This window comes from Arvicanthis niloticus, chromosome 1 (genome assembly GCF_011762505.2).
Source record: "Arvicanthis niloticus isolate mArvNil1 chromosome 1, mArvNil1.pat.X, whole genome shotgun sequence".
Lineage (NCBI taxonomy): Eukaryota > Metazoa > Chordata > Mammalia > Rodentia > Muridae > Arvicanthis > Arvicanthis niloticus.
In genome coordinates this window covers 148,319,276-148,346,630 of record NC_047658.1, presented here as the reverse complement: position 1 = coordinate 148,346,630, position 27,355 = coordinate 148,319,276, and the positions used below count along the sequence as shown (strand labels likewise).

Genomic DNA, 27,355 nt, shown 5'->3' with positions numbered 1-27,355 from the left:
TTGGTTAGGATTGACCTATCTCACCTCATGACAAACTATTTCACAGCCACCCAGCCTGGGCCCGGGCGGGGCAAGAAAAAGGATCATGGCTTCAAGTTGAGCGCTGATGGCCGGCTGATCATACGGGAGGAGGAAGATGGAGACAAGGTGGAGGAAGAAGGTGGCACTAAAGGTAGGGGTCTCCACAGAGGAGCAGTTGCTCTGGCAGCAGGGGCCAGGGCTCTGCTGGCTTGATGCTCGTTTACTCACTTGAGGACTCTAGGCCTGTTCACATAGTGACCATTTATTGAAGAAGCATAGAAATAGATCTGAGAAGCTTACCCATAAGCCACCCCTCAGCATTCTGACTCCTTAGATTTTTCTAAGCACACTAAACATATTTTTATTTCATATATTCTCTATACTTACTAATTTACCTGTGATTTTTGTTTTGTTTTGTTTTGCTTTTTGAGACAGGGTTCTTTTGTGTAACCCTGGCTGTCTTGAAACTCTGTAGAGTAGTAGGCCAGCCTTGAACTCAGAGATACTCCTGCCTCTGTTTCCTGAGTGCTGGGATTATAGGCATGTGCCACCACTGCCCAGCTTGCCATGACATTTTTTTTTAATGCAGTATACATACAACAATTTAAACAAAACTTGGGGGAAACTCCCCTCACTGTGCATGGTGTGAGCATCTCTTCATGGTGTGAGCATCTCTTCATGGTGTGAGCATCTCTTCTGCTTCTTTTTCCTTATTCCTTTCCTGTTGTTCAGTTTGGTTTTTAATGGAAACCAGCTGAACCTTAATCAGATTTAGTGACAGGTAGAGCCGTGTCTTCTAAAAGAGCGTCGTCCTTCCAGACACTGGACCACTCAGTAACAGAGCATTGCCCGGGATGTGTGCAGTGGGCCAAGTGTCTGCCTTCTGGCTCCGGCTCTCTCTGTTGAGCTGTGGGTCTTTGATTCACCTGCTTTCCTGACTTCCTCACATAGGCTCCCTTGCCCCTCACTGGCCAGCTGCTTGTCTGCTGCCTCCCATCTGTGCTGTTCCTTAGACCGTCCCTTCTCTGCTTCCCTCCCACCCCTTGTGCTCCTCAGGCTCCTATAGACTTGGTACCCACAGTTCCTATGGCTGGGGAGCCCTTCTGCTCCTTAAGATCCCACACCGTCCCTTTGTGTTGTCTCTAGGGTCCCTTAGCCACTAGGCCTCATCCCACACAGAACGCCCACGTGCCAGTTGTCATTCTTCTGTACATCTTTAGTCATAGGCTGCTTTATTTTCTTGCAGTGCTGGGGACTGAACCCAGCACTTGGTACATGCTAGGACAGTGCTCCACTGAGCTATATTCCCAGTCCCTACACATGCTGTCCTTATTGTCTTCTGGCTGTTGCTTTGCTTTGCTTTGCTGGAATCTCTTCCCTCCAGATGGTCAGCTTCATATTTTTCTATTATTCCCACACGGTGCCAGTACACAGAGTGAACAAAAAAGCGTTTTGAGTAGGAGAGTAAAGTTGTCATTTTGCTAAGTGAGGGTGTGTATGGGATGGGGCTGACTCTCTCCAAATCACTGACGTCTTGAAGAGGTCGAATGGTTGGAATAGAGGAGGGACAGCAGTTTGGTTTCCCATGGAAAAAGGACACAGGTCTGGAGAGGACAGTTTTCTGGGACTGCAGTTAATGTCTTGTCTTTCTGCTAAAGAGAGGACACGGGATAAGGGTGGTTAGGGATGCCCACATGCTCATGAGCCTATCTGCCCTCTGACTCCAGGGGAAGATGAAGAGATGACCGATGTGATGGAAGATGCCAGTGTCAGAAGTGTGAGTAATTATGGCCTCATCCTGGCCCAGAGCGCCCATGCCTCAATCCCCATGCACACACAAACATGCCTCTAACCTTCTCCCTCAGTGTTCAAGATTACGGGGACAGTGTGAATGCGTATGTAAAGTGAATCAGCGTAGAGCAGGCATGTAATAAACTACTCCATGTTGCCTTCTGGCAAACCAGGCCCTGAGAGCTAATGTATTAAGAACATTTCAGAAGGCTGGAGAGGTGGCTCAGGGGTTAGGGTTAGGGTATCAGTGGGCTGGAGAGGTGACTCAGGGATTAAGAGTGCTTCTCCCTCTTATAGATGACCAGGGTTCAGTTTCTAGCACCCAGATGTTGGCTTACAACTATCCATAACTTCAGTGCCAGGAGATCTGATAATCTTTTCTAGCCACCATGGTCACCAGGCACACATGTAGAACTCAAACATACATGCAAATAATGAACAAAGTTTAATCTATCTATCTATCTATCTATCTATCTATCTATCTATCTATGAAAAAAGAATGTATTGGGAGGGATTCTACTTGGAGACTAAGTGAAAACCATGTATGAAAGCCATACAGAGTGAAGAAAGTGAGAAGCAAGAAGCTTCACAAGGATGCCCCAGGGGAGTCATGTGTGGCGTCCGTTGCCCACCTGTGCAATACCTCCCTTCCACCGGCCATCCCGTGTGGCCCAGCTCTGCTTACTAGGGCTCTTTGCCTGGTCTGGATTCTACTCTTCCTACTCTTGCTTTAGCCTCACCTTGCTGAAAGCTGTGAATGATCCTGCCACTGTACCCAGGCTCCGTGGGCTCCAGTCCAGGGTTCTGGGTAGTCTTTGGCATGTAGAGAGCTTGGTACTTAGTGGTGCTGACTGAGTTGTACCTGTTCTTTATCATTGGACATATTCCCCGGACATTATTCTGGTTGAGGCCTCCCTGGATTTTCTAGAACCTTCATAGGGGTCCTGGTGATCTCTTGGCAGCTGCCTCTTATTCCTGGCCAGCAGGGACTGACCACAGTTCTCTGTAGATGAATCTCAGCTTAGAGATAGAAAGATCAGATATCTTCCCTCAAGGCAGCAAGAGCACTAGTGATGACCACATCAGTGGCTGGGTCTATAAGCAGCTCCTACCACCAACATCCCAAAGTTCTCTGTGGCAGTTGCTGAGTCCTCCTGTGTACATGGTTCTGGGAGCATAGGATGCTAGGGGTCAGCCAGGCAGTGGTGGCACACACCTTTAATCCCAGCACTTGGGAGGCAGAGGCAGGCGGATTTCTGAGTTCGAGGCCAGCCTGGTCTACAGAGTGAGTTCCAGGACAGCCAGGACTACACAGAGAAACCCTGTCTCAAAAAAAAAAAACAAAAACAAACAAACAAAAAAGATACTAGGGGTCAAGACATCCTTGGTGAGAGACCAGTTAGTGGGCTAGCCTTGGCTAAGTTTGGCCATCATCCTCTGTTGTACAGCCTGAGTCCCACATCTCTAGTTTCTGGTCCATATTACCAGACACATGTTCAGCCTGATCCTTTGGCCTGGTTCCTCTAGCCCTCACCTCGCCTACAGACTCAGAAGACTTCCAGGCTGGTGTCACAGACCACAGGATAGGAGCTAGCCTTGGGAGCTATGTCACCCCTGGATGACCCACCCCACCTCTACCCATTGTGTAGTGTCTTTGCTTGATTGCTAATACCTAAGCCCAAATATCCCTGTGGCTGCCCTGTGACAGGTCCTCTGCTTTTCCCATGCATTTCTCACAATGACACGAGGCTTGCAGTAGGTGCTTATTGGCATGTGTTATGTCATACTTGTCCATGCATCCCATTGACTTATAACTTCTGTGAACCTGTTGTCCATTGAGGGACTGTCATGAATGGCCTGGCCAGGGTCTTCCTGATGAGGGAAAGATGTGGAACCTGCCTTGCCTGTAGGAAGGCCACCTGGCTAATGTCAGGTTTCCAGCTTCCTTCAATAGCTTTGGGGTATGAGGAGGGAAATCCAGTTGTCAGAATGCAGGGGAGAGCCCTGTCCATGCCCCAAATGTGTGATATGAGATCATCACTTTCCTGTTGTGGGCTTGCAGTGGGGGTGAGAGCCCGGCAGAGGGCCTTTGTCATCAACACAGGTCATTGCTTCTGTCCCTGCCCCTGCTCCCACCCTCATTAGTGGTGTGATCTTGGCCCTTTGCTCACTGCCTCCCTCCCTGCTTGTTGCATCTTTCTATAGAAAAAGAAACTTAAGCGGCAGAGGGACGATGAGGAGGATGAGCTGGAGATCCCACCTCGGTACCAAGGTAAGGCATCCTGTCTGTCCTCGGGAAACAAATCCCCCTCTGCATCAGGCTGGGAGTTACAGAGAGGAAGGCAGAACCATGAAGTTGCACTCAGTTGACAACTCCACAGATTGGCTGATCAGTCTGTGAGTCAGGACTAGACTGAGGGACAAGGAGATACTAGCCCCAGAGAACCTAAGGGTTAGGTTTGTCCATGGTAAATCTAGCCTCTTTGGCAAGCCCCTTAATTCAGCTCCTTCCTACCCAGCCATCCTTCCATGAGGCTTGTAAGTAGCCCTTGTGAAATGTTAGCCTCTTTGGAGTATTCCAAGATTAGACCCTGGTCAGAGGGTTCCTCTCCACATTGGAAGCTGCAGGGTGGCTTCTCTGTTTCCTTCCTCCTGAGGGATACCACAGGGTCTGCCTGTTCTGCTCACAGTGCATCTGGAGGTCCAGAGCTGCCAAGGCAGTCTCTGATCTGGTAGCAGTGTGTTCTCCAGACCCCATGTCATCCTAACCCTGCTGCAGGAACTAACTATGGCTTGACTTATGCCTCTGCATTCAGAGCCTGGCTCCCTCCTGCACTAAGATAATATTGTGGCTAAAAATCCTTATAATTCACGGGACAGGGAGAATCCTGGGCTCAGGACACCTTGGCCAGCTGTTCCTTAGCGCGTCATCTTGTTCCCTCACACTGCCCCTCAGAGAGCTGCAGTGTCTTCTCAGAGAGGCTTTCTGAGTTGGCATTGCAGGGTTCCACCTAGGACTTTTTTTTTGGAGGCGGGGGGGGGGGGGGGGGGTCGCGTGAGACAGGGTTTCTCTGTATAGCCTTGGCTGTCCTGGAACTCACTCTGTAGACCAGGCTGGCGAACTCAGAAATCTGCCTGCTTCTGCCTCCCAAGTGCTGGGATTAAAGGCATGGACCACCACTGCCGGGCTCCACCTAGGACTTTTGAAGTTGTCTTGCCTCAGTAAGGTCCAGTTCCCACCTACAGGGTGGAGTAAAAGCTGCTTATGTACCAGAGTGGGAACAGCATGGGACATGGGAAATGCCCTGTCCACAGGCAGGGGATAGGAGTGTCACTTTGGAAAATGTGGGTCCTTTGTGTCAGTGCCAAGTATATTTGTTCCTAGAAGTCATTGCCAGGGTATGGAACCAAGTTCCTAGTCCTTTGTCCATCATCTTCCTAGAGGTCCTTTGAGAAGTGCCTCTTGCCTTCCTGAGGGGGACCACTGAGACTCTGCCTAACTCATGGTCTCTGCTTCTTTATAGCTGGAGGCTCTGGCATCCATCGCCCTGTGGCTAAGAAGGCTGCACCTGGAGCTGAATACAAGGCCAAGGTGAGAGCTGTGGGCGGAGGATAATGGAGGGCAAGGAGGACCTGTGCCATCACCGTCACCACCCTGGGTAGATACAGACAGACCAGAAAAGAAAAGGGGGTACTGAGGTCATGGCATTTGAAGTTGGAGGCCTTGACACAGAGCCACAGAAAATTAAAGGCTAGCTGAAGTCAGGGGCAGAAAAAGAACTCCACACTCTGGCTCACTCTGACTCAGGCTTTGCCTTTGTTTGTTTTTGCCTTTGCTGTTTCTCTGGATGAACAGAAGGCAAAGGGTGATGTGAAGAGGAAGGGCCGCCTGGACCCCTATGCTTACATCCCACTCAACAGAACCAAGCTCAACCGCAGGTATGAGGGCGTACAGGCTCCTCTGGGCGGGCGGGGGGGTTCTTCTGGCTACTTTTTATTGTATGTGCCTGTGAGTGCCTGTGCCTCTGTGTGTGTGAATGTGAAGTCTAAGTCAGCCATCAGATGGATGTCTTCTATTGGTCTTCATGTTTCCTTGTTGAGATAGAGCTCCCTGACTGTCTAACCTGGCAAACGTCAGGTCTCCAGCATCCCCCGAGATTGCAAATCTATGGAGGGCTGCGACCAGTGACAGGGGTCTGGTGCCTGGGAACCAGCAGAAGTCCTGCTCTCCCTTCAGGGTCTCTGGGGTTTCCAGCCCTAGCTCAACTGGGAACCAGGCCACCTTTCACAGCCCCACATCGTGTGTCACTAAACCTGGTGTTTTATACGGGTGCTGAGGGCCCGTCTTGTACAGTAGCACTGTACTGGCCAGACACTGCCCAACCCTGTTTTCATTTTATGTGAATACTGTAGCTGTCTTCGGACACACCAAAAGAGTAAATTGGATCCCATTGCAGATGGTTGTGAGCCACCATGTGGTTGCTGGGAATTGAACTCAGGACCTCTGGAAGAGCAGCCAATGCTCTTAACCACTGAGCCATCTCTCCAGCCCTTTACTTTATGTTTATATTCATTTATTTTGTGTATGTGAAAGACACTTGAGCCCGTTCTCTCCTCCCAGGGATTAAATCTTCCAGGGATTAAACTCAGGTTATCAAGCTTGGCTGCAAGTGCATTTACCGGCTGAGCCATTGCGCCAGCATCCTTATTTTTATTTTATTTTATTTTATTTTATTTTATTTATATTTATTCATTTATTGGATTTTTGGAGACAGGTAGTTGTGAACCACTAAAGGTAGACGTTGTGAATTGAACTGGGTCCTCTCTAAGAGCAGTGTATGTTCTTGACCCTTGAGCCATCTCTACAGCTCTGACCTTGAACCCTTGTTGATCTTCCTGATCACGGGAGCGAGGCACTATGCTTTGTTTGAACTATCATTTAAACCCTAGTCATGGGGATGGAAGTTGGCTTATTAGGAACACTTGTTGCTCTTGCACAGGACCCAGGCAGCTCAGAGCCATTTGTAACTCTAGTTCTTAGAGTTCTGATGCCTTCTTCTGGTGTCTGGAGCACCAAACATGTACATGGTATATACACACATGCAAACAAAACACTCAAACACATAAAATAATAAATTCTGAAGATAGACATATTTTAAAAACCTAAAAACTCATCAGATATTCCTTCCTTGGAAACCTTTTCCCTCTTACGAGTTTTTCATTCTCCCTTAAAGATAAAATAATTCTTGATCTTAGATCACATAGAGATTCTAGAATATATGCATTCTGCATAGTCACTATCTTTTTTTGTTGTTTTGGGGTTTTGTTGTTGTTTTAAGAGTTACTTGTTTTATGTATGTGAGTATACTGCAGCTATCTTCAGACACAACAGAAGAGGACATTGGATCCCATTACAGATGGTTGTGAGCCACCATGTGGTTGCTGGGAATTGAACTCAGGTCCTCTGGAAGAGCAGCTAGTGCTCTTAACTTCTGAGCCATCTCTCTGGTTCCCATAGCTGTAATAGTTTTCATAATTTGCTTTTCTGATCTTCCTCTGTTGAGTGTTTGTTTCACTTTAATCATTGATTGGTGCTTTTTGGTATAGGTTTGGGGACCACAGGAGGTGTGTAGGAGTGCTTGCAAATGTTATGTTCCTAGGAAAATGAGTTCCAAATAGAAGTTACAGGAAGGTGTCTGCAGATGGGCCTTTAGCAAGAAGGATGGTTGGATAGAGCGGTCCTAACCTTATCTTAGTTCATTAGAGGAAAAATGGAGAAGGGCTTTCTTCAGGGAATGTGTACAGTGACCAGGTAAGGACATACAGGGTCTGCCTGTTTCACCCTTATCTATGCCAGGGTCTGTGTCATTTGATTGATTATTTCCTATGCATGATCTCAGACTGGCATTGAACTTGCCATTGTCAGCCTTCCACAAGCTGGGATCACAGCCCTGCACCCCCACAGATCAGCATCATAAGGAGAAAGAACTGCCTATTCTCAGTTTCTTCTTTTTTTCCTGCAGGAAAAAGGTGAAGCTACAGGGACAGTTTAAAGGTTTGGTGAAAGCTGCCCAGCGGGGATCCCAGGTGGGGCACAAACTCCGCAGAAAGGATCGTCGGCCCTGAATCCTTCGACTCCTGAATGGAGCTGTTCTTTGCTGCAGTCCAGGGCCCCTTTCTAGCTCCCATGGTGTTTAACACCGACTCCAGGTGTGCGCCTTGCTGAACCTGGACAGAGGATGACTCATTGGAACCAGGGTCCTGAAGACTCACTGGAAGCAGGACTCAGTTCCAAGAGAGATGCCCAGGACTTTGGAAACTAATGTCCTTTAGAAACATTGTCAACATCTAGGAGCAGAAACGTGACATTGCTACCTCTGAGAAGGCCTTGAGTGGTGCTCTGCTTTCTGCCCAACGTGGCCATGAGAGCAGAGATGACCGTGGTCTGCGTGTGTAAGACCTGCTGTAACCAGGCATAGAATAAATGTGCATGACCATGCAACAACCTGAAAACAAGAGTTTTATCTTTGCCCCTCCAGGGATATGAACAGAGTGGCTTGACCCCATCCTGTCTAACTCCCAGTTGTCTGTCTAGCCCATAGCTTTAATCTGTGTCAGGAGAGCTCCCTGAGTCAGAAAGTGGCATTAGGAGGTGGAAGGGGCAGTGAATGCTCCATGGCTGGTTGCTGGATCACACGGTGGAGACCATGGCTGGCTGCTCTCAGAGCCGCATCTTAAGCTGCCCCTGTTCACAAGCCTCTATCAGCATCTCTGTCCAGTGACTCAGCAGAGTTACTGAGCCCTTCCTGGCTCCAGCAGTCATCGAGGAACCAAGCAGAGAACATAGAATGCGGCTCCCTTGCTTGCCCAGCTTGTGTTCTTATACCTCCCAGGACCACCTGCCCAGGGGTAGCCCTCCTACGGCAGTCAATAATTGAGAAAATGCCCTACAGAGTGCAGGCCACTCCTGATGACTCAAGCTGTGTCAAGTAGACAAAAACCTGGCCAGCACACCTGTCTTCCCTCATTCCTTTTTGTAGATCAAGCTGTGCCCTGTAATTCCCACTGGCCCTTTGCAGTGCCCCAAAGTCACTTGACCCATCAGCCCAGAAGTAGAGGACCCTAGTGCTGTCTCCATCCTCTAGTACATGGAGTATGCTTCGTCGTGATAGTGAGCTCTGGCTCCTGTTTTTTATTGTGAGAGGAGACCAACATACGCGTTTTTCCCTCAAGGAAAACGTTTTTCTGTACAGCCATGGTGGGCCTGGCTGGAACTCATGCTGTCGACCAGACTGTGCTCGAACTCAGAGGTCCACCTGCTGAGTTCCGAGTGCTGAGATAGAAGGTGTGTGATACCACCACTCAGCTACAACATACATGTTCGTAAGGAGTTTCTGTTTTGGTTTAATTCCTTCAGCACTAATGATGCTTCTGGCAGATTCGGCACTATTCTTGATAGTCTTTCTTCCACTTTCCAAGAGGACCCAAACCATTCTGGAGTCAGTGTTTCCATGCTAGGGCATTTTCACCCATGATCTTGGGCTGAGAACCTGAGAGGAACCAGGTTACCAAGAGGTGGCACTGTTTACATGCCTCACAGAACCCTAGAATGGGAGATCAAGCTAGAGAGGTAGCCAGAAGATTTATTTATAAAGGTTACCCAATCATAACCCCCATTATTACCACTCAGCTTCACGTTTATCTCAGCCCAGGTCTTTCCTGGCTCCTCCTCTCTAGGAAATGGAACCATATGTATTAGGAAGCCTCCTGTCAAAGAGGATGATGGGTCTGAGCCAATCACCCAGAATTGATTCTTTAAAAAGAAGCCTGAAGCTGGCTGGCCTGCTTATAGCATCTCCCAAGGAGCTCTGTTTCCTTTCAAGGAGGGTTGACCCGGGAAGGTTGATTTGAGTTGTTGAACTCTGTTTTGAGAGGTAGGCTTTGCGGTTTGGGCTTTGGTGCAGGGGCATGTATTGGTCTTCTGCCCTAGGAACTCAGGTGCTTGAAAGATGTTATGGAAGGTGGTACTGTTTTTCTGTCCACAGGGGACATGTAGTATAAGACCACAGCAGCATTCCACACCCAGGAGTCATTCCAGAAAACCTGTAAGCTTCATCCAAGATCTGCATTTACAGCTTAGCGCCTTTGGTTTCTGTTGATGGTGGAATCTGAGTTGTTTCTAGGCTTTCTCTGCTGAATCCATCCTCCGTTCATTTTCATAAACTGAAGGAAAATCTCTACCCTCCCCCACCGTACTACATCCTACCCAAAGGCATCTCTTCCACGGAGTGTGCTTGAGCATTGGGCCTTACAAAGTAATGTAGTCAAGAATCGGGATAGGCGGCCGGGCGGTGGTGACGCATGTTTAATCCCAGCACTCGGGAGGCAGAGGCAGGCAGATTTCTGAGTTCGAGGCCAGCCTGGTCTACAGAGTGAGTTCCAGGATAGCCAGGACTACACAGAGAAACCCTGTCTCAAAAAAAAAAAAAAAAAAAAAAAAACCAAAAAAAAAAAAAGAATCGGGATAGGTAGTCCTTGTTTTCCTCATGATTGTGGCAAAGGCTTGGTGGTGACTGTCTTGGTAGTTCACTGCCAGCAGAGTAGTCTGCTTTACAGTCTGATCCACCGTGGAAAGGTTAGTTTGGTTTGCAACGTGAGAAAATGTTGATGGTATTCTAATAGCCTCTGTCTTCAGTCTTGAGTCTTTTCCCCCACTGTTTTTTTTTTTTTTTTTTTTTTTGGTTGCGTTCTTTCAAAGAGTATAATCCAAATTTAAATATATTTTGTATTTCATTATGAAGGAAAGATTCACAGAACATTTGGGAAACAACAGAAAAGTAAAAGCAGAGGTTTGAAGTATGTAACCCTTCAGAAGGAACTGAGGCCCACTTTGTTCTTTAGTGCACTCAGCCTGCTTTTCTTTTGACAGAATATAGTACTTGGTAGTGCTTGGAGCAAAGCCGGACAATGCATGGTAGGCTAGAGCTTTACTAGGCAGCTGTATCCCCATCCCTCATACTTGGTTTTGTTGTTTGTTTGTTTGTTTGAGACAAGTCCTCACTGTAATCCTGGCAGGATGTCCCTGAATTCAAGGCAACCCGCCTGCCTCTGTCTCCTAAATGCTGGGATTGCAGGTATGCAGAACCACTTGTGGCTGCTTTATTATTTTGAAGACAGTCTCCTTATGTAAGTCTAAACCAGCCTCAAACTCACAGTCCTCCTGCCTCTGGCACTTGAATCCTGGGTCTGCAGTCAAAGCACTATTTCCAGCTAAAACAAGTTTTTGTTTTGTTCCTCTTTAAATTATTTGGCTTTTTTTTTTTTTTTAAGATTTATGTGTATGAGTGTTTTGCATATGTGTATGTGCACAATGTAGGTGACCTGTGCCTGTGGAGGTCAGAAGAAGGTTTAGAATCCCCTGGAAGTAAAGTTACAGATGGTTGTGAGTCACTGTGGGTGCTGGGAACTGAACCTGTGTCCTCTGTAAGAGCAACAAGTGCTCTTAACCTCTGAGCCATCTCTCCAAATCCAAAGAAACCATTTTTAAATATAAGCAATTATTATATATTTGCACTTGACTTATAACAAAGTTTTCACCCTACCTGAGTAACTACTTCAGAAGTATTTCAGTGGCCCAGTTTAGAACATCTGCCCAGTGGACGAAGCTCAGTTTATTTATGAAGGCTTTTGGAGCGCTTAAGTATGCTGCTCATTGTTTACAGCCACCACTTGATGCTAGATTGTGCGTAATATTTAGAAGATGACATGATGAATGCTCTTTGTTCTATTTTTGATATACATTATTATGATTGGATAGATGACTGTACTCTAGAAAATAACCCTGATTTGGGACAATGTAAGCTGGTTTGCCATTTCCTGAAATTATGCTTAATGTAGCTACTGTCATTAGAAACATTTACGAAGCTGTTAGCTGACAGCAAGTCACTGAAGGCCGAGGCTGCAGGCAGAAGGTTGCTTCCTCCCACCCCATCCCATTGATTGCCATGGAAATGCTCAGCGGGTCCTCTTCAAGAACAAGCATTCTTAACCTCTACCCCAAACCCAGCCCGTCTGCTTTGTTGAGACAGCCTCAGTATGTAATGGTGGCTGGCCTGGAATAAATAGCCCAGGCTGGCTTGAACTCATAGGGGTCTTCCTGCTTCTGTTTCTCTCAGGGCTGGGATTAAAATCACCATACTCAGCAGTGGGTTGTTTTGTTTTTTCTTTTCCAAAGGGTCTCATGTAGCCCAGGCTGGCCTTGAACTTGGTGTATATCCAAGGATGACCTTAAATTTCTAATCCTCTTGTGGGGATTATAGCCATTCTATGAGGTGTTGGGTATCAAACCCAGGGTTTTGTTCATGCTAAACAAGTTCTGTCAAGTGAGCCTGCTCAGCCTTCTAGAACAGATTTCAAGGCTGGGGTCAGTCACCAGCGAAGTCAGGAACATATAGTGTGATGGTTTGAGTAAGAATGGACCCATAGGTTCATAGATTTAAATGCTTAGGGAATGGTACTATTTGAAGAACTAGGAGGTGTGGCTTTGTTGGAGAAAGTGTGTCATTGGTGGGTAGGCTTTGAGGTTTCAAAAGCTCAAGCCAGACCCAGTGCCTCTCTTCTCCTGCCTATTGGTCTGGATGTAGAACTCTCAACTTCTCCAGCACCATGTCTGCCTGCTGTGCAGGCATGATGATAATGGACAAAACCTCGGAAACTATAAGCCAGCCCTAATTAGATGCTTTCTTTACAAGGATTGCCTTTGTCACGGCCGTCTCTTCACAGCAACAGAACACTCGCTAAGACCTACAGGCTGAGCACGACAGTGCACGCCTTTAACCAGGCACTCTGGAGACAGAGGCAGGCAGACTTCTGTGAGTTTGAAGTAAGCGTGAGATGCCTAATGGGACCAGTCGTCCCCGTCCCCGTCCCCACCCCCAAATAATAAAATCTAATTAGAACTGTAGGTTGGTGTTATAGTCTCATACCAGAGCTGGGTTTGTGTGGTCAGCTTTGCAAATCTCAAATCAGAGTTAAACAAGTTCAAGAGAAAATCTGGGCTCAGGAATGAGTCGAGTCAAAAGTGTAATTTCTTTCTTTTCTGTCTTTTTTGGTTTTTGAAAATGGGTTTCCCTTTGTAGCCCTGGCTGTCCTGGAATTCATTCTGTAGACCAGGCAGGCCTTGAATTCACAGACATCTGCCTACCTCTGTTTCCCAAGTGCTGGGATTAAAGGCGTGTGCCACCACACCCAGAAAAATGTATTATTAATTATTAATTTGTCATGAGAAATGTAATGATCCCAAGATACAGTGATTAGCCAGAACATACTCTCCTTTTGCAGTAAGTCAAAATTAGTGGTTAAAGCAACTAAGAAACAGAGGGGACCCCATAAATGACAGGTTGGTAGTATCCTTGTAGTGGGACATGCCTGTGGATTGTGGCCTATTCCCTCACCCCAGCAGCCTGCTGTGGCCCAATACCCACAGAGAGCAGGAAAGATCATTCTCTCCTGTGTGAACCAGACTGGGTCTGTTCCCTGCTACAGCAAAGTGTTTCTGAGATTTAATTAGGCCCAGCTCCTTCACACATGGCATGCCTGGATCAAATTTCTAAACCCAGCTCTTCTGGCTCTTGGAAAGGAGAACGTCAGCTGCTTCTAGGGTCTGGTGCGGACAACTGATCCTCCATCCTGTAGGGTAATGTCCAAAGGGCAGCTTGGTTTTTCTATTTTTGTGATGTCACCCTAAAGACCTTCAGGTACCCTCTAGACCTTATTGTTGAAAATCACAATTCCAAAAAAGCATGGGCAGCCCAGGCACCAGGCAGACGGATTTGTGAATGGATCCAGGGGTGACCTCTGCATCTCTACAGCTCCTGAGCAGGTTGTGTGAGCCTTTGAAGCCTGGATGTTAACCAGAACTGCTACTACAACAGAGCTCTTGGACTTGAGGCCACAGAACAAGTAAGCTTGTAAAATGACAAGGGATCGTTATCATCCCGAGCAGATTTTATACAGAGCGTCTATTGATTGCATCACAGTACAATAATTCTTATCTAAACATGCCCTCTTAATCATTCCAACTGCAAGTACTGCTCCTTATGGGGAGGTGGGGCACACCCAAAGCATACACCATAATCAGCAAGTGGTGACTCTGACATGCGGTATTCTGAAGACAATTCCCTGCCAAGATGAGGACTGTCACATGGGCCACATGTGTTCCCTTTCTTAGCACTTCACACAGAGCCCTGGATGTACAACCGGGCACACCTGATCACTGGGGCTGGATCTGAAACTCCTACATGGGGGCCAGCAGCAGCAGTTGCAGCCCAGGCTGGTACAGCTTTTACCTGGGGCAGTCACACCACCCTCCATGTCTGTGACTCCTACCATGGTAGATTGCATTCTGACTGTGGTTTCGGATTCCTACCTGGCAGTTTACTTAAGCCCCATCCTTCTCAAATACTACCTCCCACCACCAAAGTCTGGGTGGACTCATGGTTTGAGGACCTACGGGAAGTTCAATTGATCTCCCCACAACCTGCTACACTCAGCCCTGGAGAGGACAGAGGACGTGGTGGCACCAAGAGCTTGGGCTGTAAATTTGCAGATGCCATGTTCGGTTGCCACACCAGTATCTGTCTTCCCCGTTCTTAACCTGGGGGCTCTTTACTCTCCAAATGCAGCTCTAGCACAAGAACCAACTACAGGACTGGTCTAGGTGAGGAGGTGGGGCTGCCTTGGCTGAGGTGAAGGGCAGGGCAGGACTGAGTGTTCCTTTCCCTTCTACTTTCTGGGAGGCAGACCTGCAGGTCGGTCTTCATTTTATTTCTTCTCTTTCACATTTTTTCCCCTCTCCATTCATCTCCCTACTTCCATAGATACTTCTGCACTTGTTCAGAGTGAAGCACTTCCAACAAAAGTTTGGAGGCAGTGGGGCATAGTGGTAAGCTATGCAGGCAGGACCCCTGCTGTCATAAAGTTGAGGAGGTGGGGGCTGAAGAGATGGCTCAGTGGTTAAGAGCACTGGAGGTCCAGAGTTTAATTCCCAGCACCCACATGGTAACTCACAACTATCTAATTGTTGTCTCATGGGATCTGATGCTCTCTTCTGATGTGCAGACGTACATGCAAACAAAACACCCAAATACATACATAAATAAAAGCAGTTGAGATGGAGGTAGATCAAAAAACAAAATAAAACAAAAACCAAGGAAAGGTGCTGGAGGGATGGCTCAGTGGTTTAGGGCACTTGTTGCTCTTCAGAGGACCTGGGTTCAAGTCCCAGTACCCACATAACCATCCATAATTCTAATTCATTGGTATCCTGCACCTACTTATGGCCTGGCATGCACATGGTGCACAGACATACGGACAGAAATACAGGTGAAGACTCACATACATATAAAATAAATCTAAGGAAAAGAGAGAGAAAGAGATGGGGCAGGGAGGTGTTTCCCGATAGTGGCTCCTTCTCCAGAGGACTTGTGCTTGATTCTCAGCGCCCCACACGGCAACCTACAGCCATCTATAATGCCAGCTGCCCTCTGGCCTCTTAGGGCATCAGGCACCAACATGCTGCACAGACATCTATGCAGCTAAAACATCCATATGCATAAAATAATGTATACAAACAAAACAGTAAACATGACTGGAAAACTGCTGTGGAGGACGGCATGAATGCTTTGAGGGGACTGACTCAATTCGAGGCTGAAGTGGGAGGGCCTCCTGAGGGCTGAGAGGGTCTAGTGTTCCCAGGTGTCCAAGCCTGACCGTGGCTAACCAGTGGACCTGTCTCTAAGCCTTTTACTCTCAGGCTCACTGTCGGTGTGGTCGGGGAGTAGACAGTTCTTCCCCTTTGGGGTCACGTGGCTACAGGTAAAGTTGGAGAGAAAAAAAATGACCTAGACTGAAGAATAGCATATGACCCCTTGAAGCAGAAATTTGGCCTTTTCTAGTAACTGACTGGAGGTCAAGATTGCCCAACCAAAGGAGCAATGAAGAGGGGGGCAGTGAGGGCCATCATTGTCCCATCTTCTTATCCTATTCCAGACCACCATCCTTGCAATAGCCAATAATCTTTTTTTGTTTTTTTTTTTTTGTTTTTTTTTTTTTTGTTGTTGTTTTTTTTCGAGACAGGGTTTCTCTGTATAGCCCTGGCTGTCCTGGAACTCACTTTGTAGACCAGGCTGGCCTCGAACTCAGAAATCCGCCTGCCTCTGCCTCCCAAGCCAATAATCTTTCTTGGTTTGTTGAGACAGGGTTTCTCTGTGTGGCCCTGGCTGTCCTGGAACTCACTCTGTAGACCAGGCTGGCTTCAAACTCAGAAATCCACCTGCCTCTGCCTCTCAAGTGCTGGGATTAAAGATAGGTGCCAGTGAGTTCCAGGACAGCCAAGGCTATACAAAGAAACCCTGTCTTGAAAAATCAAAAAAAAAAAAAAAAAAAAAAAAGATAATAGATTTGATGGTGTACCTGCTCCCAGTTAAAGTTGAGAGAATCCTGGAATCCTGTGAGAACTGCTACCAGCAACTTCTGGGTGCAACTGTATGGAGACTCAAGGCTAGGGGAGGAGCTATCAAAATCTCAAAATCGGGGCAAGGGAGGGAGAGAGAGAGACTGGAATATCAACAAGTGAGTGATAGAGTCATCACCTCTAAGGCTTGAGGTTAGGGTGCCCCAAAATGAGAACTAGAAGAGGAACAACTACTGAGGCAGAAAACCCAAGGCCCTGAAGAGATGGTTCAGTGGTTAAGGGTGAGCACCATTCTTTTAAAGAATTCTAATTTTGTTCTCAGCACCTACATTGGGCAGTTTACAACCTTCTGTAACTCTAGTTATAGGGGAATCAACATCTCTGGTCTCCAAGGACAGACACCTCCCCACACATACTATAAAGTTTTTATATTTTATATGATAAAAATATTATATAAAATTATGAACACAATGGTGGACATGGTGACCCACATCTTTAATTCTAGCAGAAGCAAGTAGATATGAGGCCAGCCTGGTCTATAAAACCAGTTCCAGAATAGCCATGGCTGTTACACATAGTAACCTTGTCTCTAAACACAAAACAATAATAATAATGATAATAAAATATAAGCTGGGTATAGTAGCACATACCTTTAATCCCAGCATTCAGGAGGCAGAGGTAGGTAAATCTGAGTTTGAGGCTAGCCTGGTCTATAGAGTAAGTTCCAGGGCTGCCAGGGCTACAGAGAAACCCTGTCTTGAAAAACCAAACCAACCAAACAAACATAGTAATAAATATAACACGGGATGATGGTGCATACCTTTAATCCCAGCACTTGGGAAGCAGAGGCAGGTGGATTTCTGAGTTGGAGGCCAGCCTGGTCTACAGAGTGAGTTCCAGAACAACCAGGGCTATTACAGAGAAACCCTGTCTTGGGGAAAAAATGAAAAAAAAAAAAAACAAAAAAAAAAAAACCTTTTATTTAGAAAAAGAAAGAAAGGGGTGAGGAGGGAAAACTCAGCCAGGAGAGCATGGTACCTTGGTCTCTTAGGGTTTTACTGCTGTGAACGGACACCATGACCAAGGCAATTCTTAAAAAGGACAACATTTAATTGGGGCTGGCTTACAGGTTTAGAGGTTCAAGGCACCACATGACAGCATCCAGGCAGGCATGGTGCAGGAGGAGCTGAGAGTTCTACATCTTCATCTGAAGGCTGCTAGTGGAAGACTGACTTCCAGGCAGCTAGGATGAGGGTCTTAAAGCCACACCCACAATGACACACCTACTCCATCAAGGCCACACCTACTCCAACAGGGCCACACCTTCTAATAGTGCCACAAACCAGAACACCTGGAGGCTAAGTGAAGGTTACATTAAGAGGAGAAGGTTGTCAGTAGCCTGCTAGAGGTCAGAAAGATGGGGTATAAAAAATTAGGGAAATCTGTGTACTTAGCACTTCAGGCTAAACTGACTAAAAGGAAAACTTAAACAAAAGCTTAATGTTGACCATGTGGCTCAGTAGTAAAACTGTTGCCTAGGAGACACAAGGCCCTGGGTCATAGAGGTCAGAAGAGGACAAGAGGACATAAGATACCCTGGAACTAGAATTACAGAGGGTTGTGAGCCACACCGTGTGGGTGCTGGGAATGGTATCTCACTCCTCTGCAAGAGCAGCCAGGGCTCTTAATTTTTAAGCCAACTCAGTGTGTGTGTGTGAGAGAGAGAGAGAGAGAGAGAGAGAGAGAGAGAGAGAGACAGAGAGAGAGAGAGAAGAGGGGAGGGAGAGTATGGTGCAGGTTGTGTGTGTGTGTGTGTGTGTGTGAGAGAGAGAGAGAGAGAGAGAGAGAGACAGAGAGAGAGAGAGAGAGAAGAGGAGAGGGAAGGGGAGGGGAGGGGAGGGGGGGAGTATGGTGCCGGTGCCCATGGAGGCCAGTGGATCAGATCTCTCTGGGAATCAGGAGTTATGAGCAGTTGTGAGCTGCCCAATGTGGGCACAAGAAATCGAACTTGGGTCCTCTGTGAGAGCAGTACACACACCGAGCTGCTGAGCCATCTCTCCAGCCTTAGAAACACTAAAAACAATAAAAACAGAACAGGTTAGTGAGGTACTATCTGAGGGATGCCAAGATGCAAACAGGACCCATGGAGATGAGCCCCACAGAAACACACCCTTGGCCTGAGTAGCAATACCATATAGGCAGTATCAGATCTGAGACTCAAAGTACACGTGGCGGCTTCACCAGGCCAAGGGTCACCCTGTGTACCACAGAGACAAAGACTCTCTGTGGAGGATAACAGCAGCATTCTGGCTCCCAAGTTAAAAATAAACTATTAGCCGGCGGTGGTGGCGCACGCCTTTGATCCCAGCACTTGGGAGGCAGAGGCAGGCGGATTTCTGAGTTCGAGGCCAACCTGATCTACAGAGTTAGTTCCAGGACAGCCAGGGCTACACAGAGAAACCCTGTCTCGAAAAACCAAAAATAAATAAATAAATAAACTATTAAATATCCACATTAGAGTCTAGTTAAAAACAGTGAAGCACAGCTGGATGTGATGGTACATGCTTTTAATCCCAGTTTATTAAAGTAAAAATGCCTTTAAACTCTGAAGGCAGAGGCCAGCAGATCTCTGTGTTTGGTCCAGCTTGGTCTACATAGTGAGCTCCAGGACAGCCTGAGCTACGTCCTGTCTCAATAACCACTAACTAAATGGGGAGGGGCCTATGTGGGCGGTGCAGTTCATAGAGTACTTGCCTAATAAAAAGCCTCAATCCTCAGGCCACAACTCAACTCTGCAGTTGGAGCCAGGAGGATCAGAAAGCTAAGGTCATTCTTGCTACATAGTGAGTTTGAAGTTGGCCTGGCCATCGGTGGTGGCGCACGCCTTTAATCCCAGCACTTGAGAGGCAGAGGCACGTGGATTTCTGAGTTCAAAGCCAGCCTGGTCTACAGAGTGAGTTCCAGGACAGCCAGGGCTATACAGAAAAACCCTGTCTCAAAAAAAAAAAAAGTCTACCCTATCCCTGGCTACTCTCTGACCACAGTGGTCTCTCCATTCCCATGGCTACCTCCATGTGGCGGCTTGCCCAAATTTCTGAGGTTCAATTGCAGTTGAATGGCCAATCCCTGTGGCTAGCTGCTGCCAAACTGATCAGCACTCCCAAATTTCCGCAGCTAGCTGGGGTCTCACTCTGGCAAACCCACGCTCTGCCAAGATTACCTTTCCCCTGGAGCTCAGTTGAGTCACAGTGACATGGAAAACACCAGACAATCTTAGTTTAGAATCAACAGATAGCACAACCTCTGGGCTCAGAATCCAGAGTCCTAAACTCACCAACTATTCTGTTAGAAATCTCCTGGGGGTGGATTCCACCACCAGATCTAACAGTCCCCGGCCTACATTTTGCCTGCCTTTGCCCCCTCTGTTAAAAAGGAAGTTCCTTTCTCCTGCACTCCCTCTTCATCTCTCGGACCTGGAAGACCAGCCTCCTCCTTGCCCAGTGATTGGCGCTTCTTGTCATCTTTATTACCCAATTAATCAGAGAAAAATTCTGCTACAATTTTATATAACTTGTTTATTTTTATGAACATTGGTGCTTTGCCTGTATCTATGTCTGTGTGAGGGTGTTGGGCCCCCCTGGAACTGGAGTTACAGACAATTGTGAGCCACCATGTGGTTGCTGGGAATTGAACCCAGGACTTCTGGAAGAACAGCCAGTGCTCTCAACTGCTGAGCCACCTCTCCAGCACCCCTAGTTTACATTTAAATTTAATGTGTTATCTCGATTCAGACGAGCTGTGTTTCAAATGCTCAACAGTGCTTAGAGCTGACGGCTTACAAGTGGACACTCTATCTCTCGCCTCTTCCTTTATTGAAGCACTGAATTCCCTTTTAACAAGAGTTAAGTTTTATTATGTATGATGTACATGCCATAAAAGTCGCTCATCGGATGTAATTCTGCAGCTTTTAGTGTAATCACTACCAGCTTGCAGTTAAAGAACATTGTGAGCATCCCAGAAAGGTTTCCTCGTGCCTGCTTTGTTTTCATTTTGAAACAGGCCTCACTGTGTAGCCTGTGCTAGCCTCAAGGCCTCACTATGTAGCCTGTGCTAGCCTTAAGCCAATCTTTCCATTTTAGCCTTCTGGATGCTAGGATTACAGGCATGCATTACCGTACCTGGCTGGCCATTTATTTTCTCACACTGCTAAATAATACTCCATTGTACACACACACACACACACACACACACACACACGTTTTTGTTTGTTTATCTACCCACTGTTTGAAGGATATTTGGATTGTTTTCAGCTTCAAACCTCTGATTAATACCTGCTGTGAACATTCATGTGCCTGTCTGTGTGGACAGGTTTCCAATTCCTTTGGGTGGCACTTTGGGTGGCACCTTGAAAGTGGACTCACTGGGTCACATGGGGAGTTTATAGCAGTAGAGAAACTGCTACTTCCAAAGCATTTCTGAAACTAGAAGCATCATTTCATGTGCCCTCTGAGGATGGGTAAGGGTTCCAGCTCTCTCTACCTTCTTGAAAGCAGCTGTTATTTTCTGCATTCTATATCTTGGTTTTTTTTTTTTTTTTTTTTTTGGTTTTTCGAGACAGGGTTTCTCTGTGTAGCCCTGGCTGTCCTGGAACTCACTCTGTAGACCAGGCTGGCCTCGAACTCAGAAATCCACCTGTCTCTGCCTCCCAAGTGCTGGGATCAAAGGTGTGCGCCACCACCGCCCGGCTCTATATCTTGTTTTATGTGTATGAATGTTCAGCCTGTCTGTATGTGCACATGTGTGTGCCCAATGCCCTCAGAGGTCAGAAGAGGGCATCAGATTCCCTAGGACTGGAGTGAGACAGTTGTTTGCTGCCCTGTGGGTGCTGGGGATTGAACCAGGGTCCTCGGGAAGAGCAGCCAATGTTCTCATCCTCAGCCATCTTTGTAGCCCCACTTATCCATGTGTGAGCGTACAATAGCCCATATGTGAATGTCAGAGTCCTTTCTCTCCTTCTGTCATTTGGGCCCTGGGGATTGAACGCAGGTTGTCAGGCCTGTCTGCAAGCACTCTTACCCGCTGACCTGTCAAGCTGGCCTTTAGATGGCAGTTTCTATGTGTCGCTTTCAGTGTGCCCTCAACACTGAAGAACAGCCTTGCATGGGTTGGAAAATGGCAATGAGATTATTTCCTGTCAGCAGATAGACTGTGGCTCCAAATAAGAATAAAGATGGGAACCAAATGCCAGATATATCATGTAATGTTTGTTTGTTTGGTTGGTTATTCTTTTGAGACAAGGTTTCTCTGTGGTAGGCAGTTAAACCATGCAGTGTGACCTTTGTCTTTTTACTGACACTCATGTTATAGCATGTGTCAGTATATCATTCTTTATAATTTGTCTGTGTCTTTTATGTATGTATACACACATATATATGTATGTACAGGTATGTACCCATGCATGCATGCATGTGTGGAAGCCAGAGGACATACTGGGTATGTTCCTCATCCATTTTCACCTTATTTTTTAAGACAGGATCTCTCAGTGAACCCGGAACACACTGATTGGCCAGAGAACTCTTTGGGATCCACTTCTGTCTGCCTTCCCACATAGGGTGTGCATGACTATGCTTAACTTTTAAGTGGATGGAGGGGATCCGAGAACTCTGGTCCTAAATGCTTGCACGGGCAAGCATTTTTCCCACTGAGCTATCCCTAAGCCCTTCTAGTTCCTTTTAACCTCATCAGTAGCATGAGTTTTTGTTTAAAAAGGGGAGGCTCTGGATCGAATCTCTAACCAGGAACAGAGTTCCTGCTTCCTTCGTTTCCATGTACATCACAGTTTGTTTATCCACTCATCTACAGACGGCCACGGCACCACTGCCTTTTCGCACATTAACATCCCTAAAAGTATTGCTGCTCCCTAGGGTATAACTCCACTCTAGCACTTTACGCAGCCTTCCAGAAGACAGCATCCCCTATCTTACAGATTGGCCATCAGAGGCACAAAAGGACCCGAAGTGACCTCACCCTGTGGGATTCCCCATTGCCCTAGCTGGTGTCTCTGGGGGCAGGTATGTAAAACTGAGCCCCCGTGAGGTAGCCAAACTCATTGGGGAGGGCTTCTATGTGGCCTGAATGAATGCTGAAGCCCCAGAGTCAGGTGTTCCTCCCAGGATGTTTCTGAATGCTTACAATGACTCTCTTTCTAGGCTGGTAGCCAGGGTGCCGGGCACACGGCTCTCATTGCTTCCCCTTTGGAAACCTTCTCATTACTTTTTAATTGCATCTGGGTCTTTCTCACATCTTGTATTTTGCTTCCTAACCCAGGGTATTCCTCTCCACCTCCCACCAGCCCAGCACAGCACTTCTCTTTCCAAGCTCTCCAGAGAAGTGCCCCCGAGAAAATGGAGCAGGGCTCCAGAAAGGCATTCATCTCTGTAATGGACAGTCTAACTGCATCCCAGTATATTTACATAGCAATCTCCACACAAAAGCAACATTACAAAGTGAAGGCTTCCCTACCCTCCCTTTCTTTCTTCTTCCTTTTTTTAATGCCACCTCAAGGCTCCATTTCCTACAGTAGTAAGAACACTGTTGGAATTACTCTGACAGGAAGACAAAACAACTTCCAGGGATGCTGGGTTAGAAACAATAGCTTTGCCAGACCCATTAATGTTTAAAGTCAATGGAGCATAAAACTGCTTTTCTCTATTTACAGCCAGTCGTCGTCTTACAGTGTGTGTGTGGGGGGGGGGGGGGAATTGCCGTTTTAACTCTGCTGAAATCCATAAGCCCTCTCGTAATTTTCATCCTCCTTGAAATTCTCCAGTAAGTACCATCAGAATGAAAATGAGACTTTATCTCCAGGGAGAACAGCTTCCGGTCTTCAACAGCAGAGTATGTTAAGAGACTCGGTGATGGAGGCTGGAGGCAGGAGCTGCCAGATGGGAAGGTGCCCTCACCCAAACCTGGGGAATGAACTGCTGTAGTTTGACACACCTTGAAATTTGGGAGAGTGCTTTCAGGAAGGCCCTAACCCATCCCAAGGCAAAGTCTACAGCAGGTAGAATTCTAAGGGCCAGTCTGAACATAGGACATGTTGCCTTCAGGGTCTGCATTACTTAGTGGGCTCAGAGGATAACCTTTATTATTAAGATATTAGCTCTCTCCCCAGGGAATTGCTGGAAGAGTGCCCAGAGGCTGTCAGTAAACCACTGGGGCTAATCCCACAGTACATTTGTGTAATGCCTGACAAAGCCTGCTCCCATTTGATCCAGAAGACAATCTCCAAAGGAGGTGGGGCAGGGATTATTCTTTTTTCCATTTAACAAGTGAAAACACTGGTAAACTGATTGGCCAGGAGTCCCACACCCTGCTTGTAGTAGGGGTGAGGCTTGAATCTGGGCTTTTGTACAGCCGGTTTGGGGCTCTTTTGGCTCCCACTAAACTGATTAGAATATTCCCAGCCCCACCCATCCCTCATAACCACCAGTACCCAGTACCTGGGAACTCAGGACACAGCCTCTGTGTAATGACTACACTCCTGTCTCAGCCAGGAAGGGTAGCCCTAGTTGGCAAGCTGAGAGGGAAGGGAGAGGAAGGAATTAATTTCATCTCATCTTCCTGAACCAAACACCAAAAAACAAAACAAAACCCCCAAAGGATTTGAGAAACAAACAAAAACTTCCAAATAACAGCAACAAGGCAGGGAGACTAGATCTACCATTGTTAGAAGTCTCAAAGGAAGCTGGTGGGTCCATGCCTTTATTTAGTCCCAGTATGTGGGAAGCAGAGGCAGGTAGACCTGAGTTTGAGGCCAGCCAGGAATACACGGTGAGTTCCAGGACAGCAGGGCCACTCAGAGAAATGCTGTTCCCCCCTCCCCAAATACACACACACACACACACACACACACACACACGGTTATTCATAACCATAACCAAAACAAAACAAAAAATAAAAAGGACAAACTGAAAAATGTCAATTTCACCTGTAAAGTGACACACATATATAAGATTTTCAATAATGACTAAAATCTAGTGGTTTCAATGAATGACACATCACATATTAATAAGAAGAGTACATTCATCCAGTTCTAGGTTTTTCCACGTATTTACAAAAAATAAAAAGGTCAAACTCAAAAACACTCTGATCCTCTGACCTAAAACTCCACTCTTAGAAATGTACTCTGAAAAATGAATCATAAATTTGGAAAAGTTTTATGGGAAAAGGCATTAGTCACACACTTATTACAACGGAGAAACAGGAGAAGCAGCAACCGCTGAAGGAATTTAAACAATTACAAGCACTTAATGGAAACTTACGTAATCCTTACAGTGTTTTCAAAGCGCGTGCAATCACCGGAAAAAGCGTTTATAATTTAATGCAACTGAAATGTTTTTTGTGTGTGGCTGTATAATGTACAGTGAAAAGGCTGAAGGGGGGGGAGGGGGAAAGTCTGTTAATCTCGTTTGAATCTTATGGTTAGGAGAACATTTTCCTTTGAACTACAAAAAAAAAAGTCAACTCCTGCAACGACGTAGCTCGGAGAATGGAAGGGACGGGAGGAAGCCCGGCAAGCTCTGACCAGACCACAGGGTCCGCTCCCCAGCACCGTCGGTTCCTTCTCCTCCCCCTGCCCCTACCATCGGGGCCGCCCCTCCCCCGGGCCGGCGCAGGCGTTGCCCACACGTGGGGATGGAGCCCGCGCTACGGAGGAGGAGTTGGGTGTGCTGGGGGTGTGTCTGCGAGTGGGAGAAGCTAATTGGCAGTCTCCGAGGGTACCTCTTTTCCCACAGGTCCTAGGACCTGGGTTCGGCGAAGGCGGTGCCGCGGCGCGGGAGTTGCTCGCAGGCATATAAAGTAGCGCAGAGCCGAAAGCGGGGGCAGCGGTCTCGCAGGGTGCCGCTGTCCCGCGCCCCTAAGCCTTCTAGAGAACGTCTCTCCCTACGGCCGCGCGCGGTGGTAGGAGCCGCGCGACGTCACCCATTGTTTACAAATCAACCCGAGCCGGCAGCGTTCCGGCTCCCGCGGCTCTAAGGCGCGCGGTGCCACTGTCCGGTGGTCCCGGCTTCCGCGTCCCAGGCTCGGCCCCCGCCCAGCCCGGCCCGGGCCTCCGCCTCGCTCCCGCCCCAGCCGCGGCCCACCGAGCCCGCGGCCAACCGAGCCCACAGCGACGCCCGCACAGCCGCGGGGGCCCGGGCGGGGGGCCATGCCGTGCCGGAGGGAGGAGGAGGAGGAAGCCGGCGACGAGGCGGAGGGGGAGGAGGACGACGACAGCTTCCTCCTGCTGCAGCAGTCGGTGACTCTGGGCGGCTCGGCGGACGTGGACCGGCTCATCGCCCAGATCGGCGAGACGCTGCAGCTGGACACGGCGCACGACGGCCCGGCCTCGCCGTGTGGCGCCCCGGGCCCCCCGCCCGCGCCCCCGCGGGTCCTGGCGGCGCTGCCGGCAGACAAGGCCGGGACCCCAGCGAGACGGCTGCTGCGGCCGGCGGGGTCAGCGGAGGCCGAGGACCCTGCGCCCCCGGGGGCCGTGCGCTGCGTGCTGGGGGAGCGCGGGCGCGTGCGGGGCCGGGCTGCGCCCTACTGCGTGGCGGAGATCGCCCCGGGCGCCAGCGCGCTTCCCGGGCCGGGGCGGCGAGGGTGGCTTCCAGGCGCTGTGGCTTCTCGGCGAATCCAGCAGCGGCGGTGGACCGCAGGCGGAGCGCGCGCGGCCGACGACGACTCACACCGGCTCCTACAGCAGCTCGTACTCTCGGGAAACCTCATCAAGGAGGCAGTGCGCAGGCTTCAGCGAGCGGTCGCCGCGGTTACGACCACGAACCCCGCGAGCGCGCCGGGGTCCGGGGGTGGCCGAAGCGGCCCGGACTCAGTCACCCTGCAGCCCTCGGGCTCCTGGCTCTGACCCGGGGGGAGAAAGAGGACGCGGCCATGCGGATCCAACAATGTCTTGCCGGGGACAGTGCGGAGCTGAAGCTGTCGTCCATCCCTCTGGTTACAGCCTCAAAGTTACCGGTTGCGAGAGGCTGTTACAGAAAACGGACTCGACTAAGCAGCACCGGCAGCCGAGGACCTGCGATCTACCGGGAGAACTGTGGCAGCTACTTGATCCACTTGGGCTTGACTTAGCCCTAGGGCATCGTGTGCTTGGATTGTTTATAGATGTGGCTCGCATGGGCGGGAATCGGGAGGGTTTCTAACAATACTTGAAAACCAATAGTAGACATATATGATCTTGTTATTTTCGGGTAGAGAAGCTTTCTGCATATGGTGCTACAGTTGCAGAGCGGAGAGGTTCTAGGGTGAAGAACATAAAGTTGGCAAATGAGTGGCTTGGAGACGCTTTCTTCTGCTTAGTTTGTGATTGTGAAGGTGGGCGATGGGACCTAGTTGGTGAATTCTCAAAGGTGGGAAGAGCTGAGCTTAAGTGGGGACATGCAAATGACTTGACCTTGCCAACTTGGACTCAAGGTCAGGTTGGTTGAGTCCGGTGTTGTGGGATTCTTGGGAGCGTTAACCCCAGTGTCTTTTTCTGGATCCATGCACAGACCAGAGTGTCTCTTTGCCACCGCTTGGAGTCTCCCGAGGACACGCAGGCCAACGGTGCTGTGTAGGGAGTTATTTTGTGTTTTCTGCGCTTTTCTTTTCCAGAACTCCTCCTCCTGATAGGCTACTCTTGGCCTTAGCACCAGCTTTCTCAGAAATGGCCATAAGTAACCTCCTGACCTCCCTGCGGCCATTGTGTTTGTGATGTGTGTGTGGTGTGGGGTGAAAGCAGTGAGCACACTTCCTGCTCTTTTGGCCCTCTGCAGAGTTGGTGGTGGCCCCTCCATCTTCCTCACCTGCCATTTCTTGGTGGTGAGTGAAACTGTTTTTTAAAATGTGACTCTGGGAGGAGAAAATGCTTTTCCCCTTGTGAAACCCGAGGGCACCCTTCCTGAGGTGCCACCCCCAAACTTTAAGGTAGCTAAACCTTTTCCTTTTTTTTTTTTTAAGATTCAATGGCTGGTTCATCCTCCAGATGTGGCTATTGATGTCCACTTCGCAACGGAGTGTCTGAAATCGTGG

At 48.2% G+C, this 27,355-nt stretch overlaps 2 protein-coding genes across 2 annotated transcripts in view; both read left to right on the top strand.

Moving 5' to 3' along the window:
* Positions 1 to 8,317, top strand: part of Rrp12 (ribosomal RNA processing 12 homolog) — a 32,414-nt gene extending 24,097 nt beyond the window's left edge. The window contains exons 29-34 of the mRNA XM_034486285.2: positions 47 to 172; positions 1,749 to 1,798; positions 4,018 to 4,084; positions 5,337 to 5,404; positions 5,669 to 5,751; positions 7,836 to 8,317. Of these exons, the coding sequence (XP_034342176.1) occupies positions 47 to 172; positions 1,749 to 1,798; positions 4,018 to 4,084; positions 5,337 to 5,404; positions 5,669 to 5,751; positions 7,836 to 7,938 (497 nt within the window). The 3' untranslated portion in view covers positions 7,939 to 8,317. The remainder of the gene's footprint in view (positions 1 to 46; positions 173 to 1,748; positions 1,799 to 4,017; positions 4,085 to 5,336; positions 5,405 to 5,668; positions 5,752 to 7,835) is intronic.
* A 16,970-nt stretch (positions 8,318 to 25,287) lies between these two features.
* On the top strand, positions 25,288 to 26,348 carry Frat2 (FRAT regulator of Wnt signaling pathway 2). Its single transcript, XM_034490122.2, has one exon. The coding sequence runs from the start codon at positions 25,497 to 25,499 to the stop codon at positions 26,190 to 26,192; it is 696 nt and encodes a 231-aa protein (XP_034346013.1). The 5' UTR covers positions 25,288 to 25,496; the 3' UTR covers positions 26,193 to 26,348.
* The last annotated feature ends 1,007 nt before the right edge of the window (positions 26,349 to 27,355 follow it).

Coding starts and splice junctions, on each gene's coding strand:
- Frat2 (XM_034490122.2), top strand. CDS start 25,497: ATGCCGTGCCGGAGGGAGGAGGAGGAGGAAGCCGGCGACGAGGCGGAG.